This window comes from Pteropus alecto, unplaced genomic scaffold (assembly GCF_000325575.1).
Source record: "Pteropus alecto unplaced genomic scaffold, ASM32557v1 scaffold761, whole genome shotgun sequence".
Taxonomy (NCBI): Eukaryota; Metazoa; Chordata; class Mammalia; order Chiroptera; family Pteropodidae; genus Pteropus; species Pteropus alecto.
In genome coordinates this window covers 1,502,118-1,505,107 of record NW_006431558.1, presented here as the reverse complement: position 1 = coordinate 1,505,107, position 2,990 = coordinate 1,502,118, and the positions used below count along the sequence as shown (strand labels likewise).

Sequence of the window (2,990 nt, the reverse complement as noted above, 5' to 3'; positions counted from 1 at the left end):
TTAACTGATATGAAGGAAGTGTGACAAAACAAAGATGATGAAGTAGCAGACGCCAGCCTCCGTTTCCCCTCAAAGATCAATGATTAGATGGCTACTTTTGAAAAAAGAAAAGAAAAAAGAAAAAGAAAGAACCCTGGGAGAGCTTGGAATTCCACGTAGGAGGCTTCAGCAATGCAGTGGAACAAAACAGCTGAGAATCACCACACAAAGCAAAGGAAGGACAGCTTCACACATCATCCCACCACCTAGGCCAGCACCACTTACCACCAGGAGGGAACTTCCCAGCTAGAGAAAGTTGTTTCCCTCCTGGGAAAAGGGAGAGTAGAAATTGTGCAAGCAGCTTCCCCAGCCTTTTAGTGGGGCACAGGAAGAATCTGTTTCTGCTTCACCCAACCCAGAGGATGGCAAAGCTTAGACATAAACACACAGCTAAACACAAGGAAGAGGAGCAGGGACCACCAATATCAGCCACAATAGGACATAACACTGAATTAAATACAGATACAGAGACCAATGGTACAGAATCAAAAGCCTAGAAATAAACCCGATATATGATCAATATTTAACAAGCGAGACCATGTTCGTTTGCAATCTCTGGAGCTTCCAGGCTGAAATTTGAAACTAGTCCCCAAGCACAGAGGGCAAAAGAGAGACAAAAAAGTGAAACAGATCACTCCAGATTGGTAGATGGCAGTTTTCATAAGCTAAAAAATTTCCATACAAGGCTTGTCTTGGGTGGCTGCAACACAAGATGATCTACACACCTGCCCAACAAATCTTAAAAATTAATGTATAAAAGAGGCCTTAACTGGGTTCAGTCATGTATGACATTCAGATAGTCTCAACACTTTACAACCTCAAGGCTATATCTTTGGGCCTGCTTCTAGCTGAGCGTATGCAAGTAGAATGAACATTCCGAGGGCAGAGGAGAGGCAAGCAGACTCTGATTCCCCAGGTACAGCTCTTGAATTAACTGGAAGTCACACCTTCTTGATGACTTCTTCCAATAGACCCAGTCATCAGTATTTATAAAACTCCCCAAGGGATTCCAATAAAATCCACAGAAATTACCTACATCCTCATAAATTACCTGAATAAATAGATTTGACGGATGCAAAATTATATGGAATGTATGCAGAAACTGTGGAAAAGGATGTAGAGTTAAAGTAAATAACAAGAGAATCGTGCATTTCATCTGCATACCAGAGTGGTTGAGGAGAACCTCTCATGCGTTTATTATGATGTACAAAGGATCCAAACATGCTCTCCAAGTTCAATGAAGCATAAATCAAAAGAAGTGACAATCACATGTGAAGCATGGAGAGGAATGAAAACCATGAGCCTACAAAAGAATGTGACCAAGGACACAGTATTCAGTTTACATGTTTGGTTTTGCTGGGTTTTCTAACCACACTCCAAAAAGAGTTACATGGATATTAAGACCAGACGTTTTGCTATGGAGCCTGCCTAAGGCACACTTAATGTCTCTGTTCCTCAGGCTATAAGTGCAGGGGTTCAGCATGATTGTGACTACAGTGTGCATGACTGAGGCCACCACATTATTCCTGGGGGAAGCCAACAATGCTGATCCAAGGTAACCTCCGATGCCTGTTCCACAGAATAAGCAAACGACTGACAGGTGAGAGCCGCAGGTGGAGAAGGCTCTGTACTTCCCACCTTTTGATGGAACTCTCAAAATGGAGGAAACAATTTCATAGTAAGAGAAAAAGATACTTGAGATAGAGAGAAAACCAGATATGGCGCCAACAAAATACATGACTAGGTTATTGGTGAAGGTGTCAAAGCAGGCAAGATGAAGGAGTTGAGAAGGGTCACAGAAGAAATTAGCAATTTTTACATTCTTGATGCACGTAAGTTGTAACACTATCAAATTGTGCAGCTGGGAGTCCAAAAGGCTGATGAAAAATGACACCAAAACTAAGAAGCAGCAGAGACATGGGTTCATGATGACTGAGTAGTGCAGAGGGTGGCAGATGGCCACAATCTGTTCATAGGCCATTACAGTCAAAAGAATATCATCCATACATCCAAAAAGGATCAAAAAAGACCTCTGAGTCAGGCAGCCCCCATAGGTGATGACTCTGCTGTGAGTTTGGATGTCCATGATCATCTTTGGGATGCTGGTAGAGATAAAACAGATGTCAGCCATGGAAAGGTTGGAGAGAAAGAAGTACATGGGGGTGTGGAGGTGGGAGTCCAAACTGATGGTCAGGATGATGAGCAGATTCCCCAATATAGCAACAGGTACATGGACAGGAAGAGCCCAAAGAGCAGAGGCTGAAGTTCCAGATCATCTGAGAGTCCCATGAGAAAGAATTCTGAGACAAGTGTTAGATTTCATGGTTCTATGTAGCTTGGACACCTTTTGAAAAGGAAAAGAAGGTTGGAAACAGGAAATAAGTAAATGGGCACACAGAACTGTTTCTATATTTTGGATCCAAGCAATTGACTTGTGAGGTCATACATCCCAGTACCTTAAGCAGTATTTCTCAGTATGATAAATTCTTTCTTCTTAGAATTGTACTCTTATTTGGTTTTTTTTTTTTTTAACCTCTTTTTATACACAATTATTTTAGAGAAACTTGACTGAAGAGTATCAGGGAAACAAGAAAATTAGAGATAACAAATCCATGATCACTGGAAAATATAGAATGAGAATTACCCTTCACCCTTTAAGAAAAAAAACTCTAATTTAAAGGAATTAAGAAGTAGCTAAATATACCTTATTTTATTCAAATGCAATGCTAGATAGTTCCTTTATTTAAAATATCTTAAATACCATGTACAAGGCAGGACTGTGTAATCTAGATTCTAAATTCAGTTAAATTTCATAATCAGAAAATATTATTGTGTGATAGTTAGCTTTATCAGTTTTATCACTCTTTGGTTTTCTCTTTTCTCCTTCATAGAAATAAGTGCTCAAATATGAGAGTTATTCTTTAAAATCGTTTGCTGTATAATTCCTATCT

The 2,990-nt window shown here is 39.9% G+C and overlaps 1 protein-coding gene across 1 annotated transcript in view; it reads right to left on the bottom strand.

The window, feature by feature from the left end:
• Window positions 1-1,378: 1,378 nt before the first annotated feature.
• LOC107196488 (putative gustatory receptor clone PTE01) overlaps window positions 1,379-2,990 on the bottom strand; it is an 8,876-nt gene continuing 7,264 nt past the window's right edge. Inside the window, 2 exon segments of the mRNA XM_015598004.1 lie at window positions 1,379-2,259; window positions 2,262-2,445. Coding sequence (XP_015453490.1) covers window positions 1,379-2,259; window positions 2,262-2,445 — 1,065 coding nt within the window.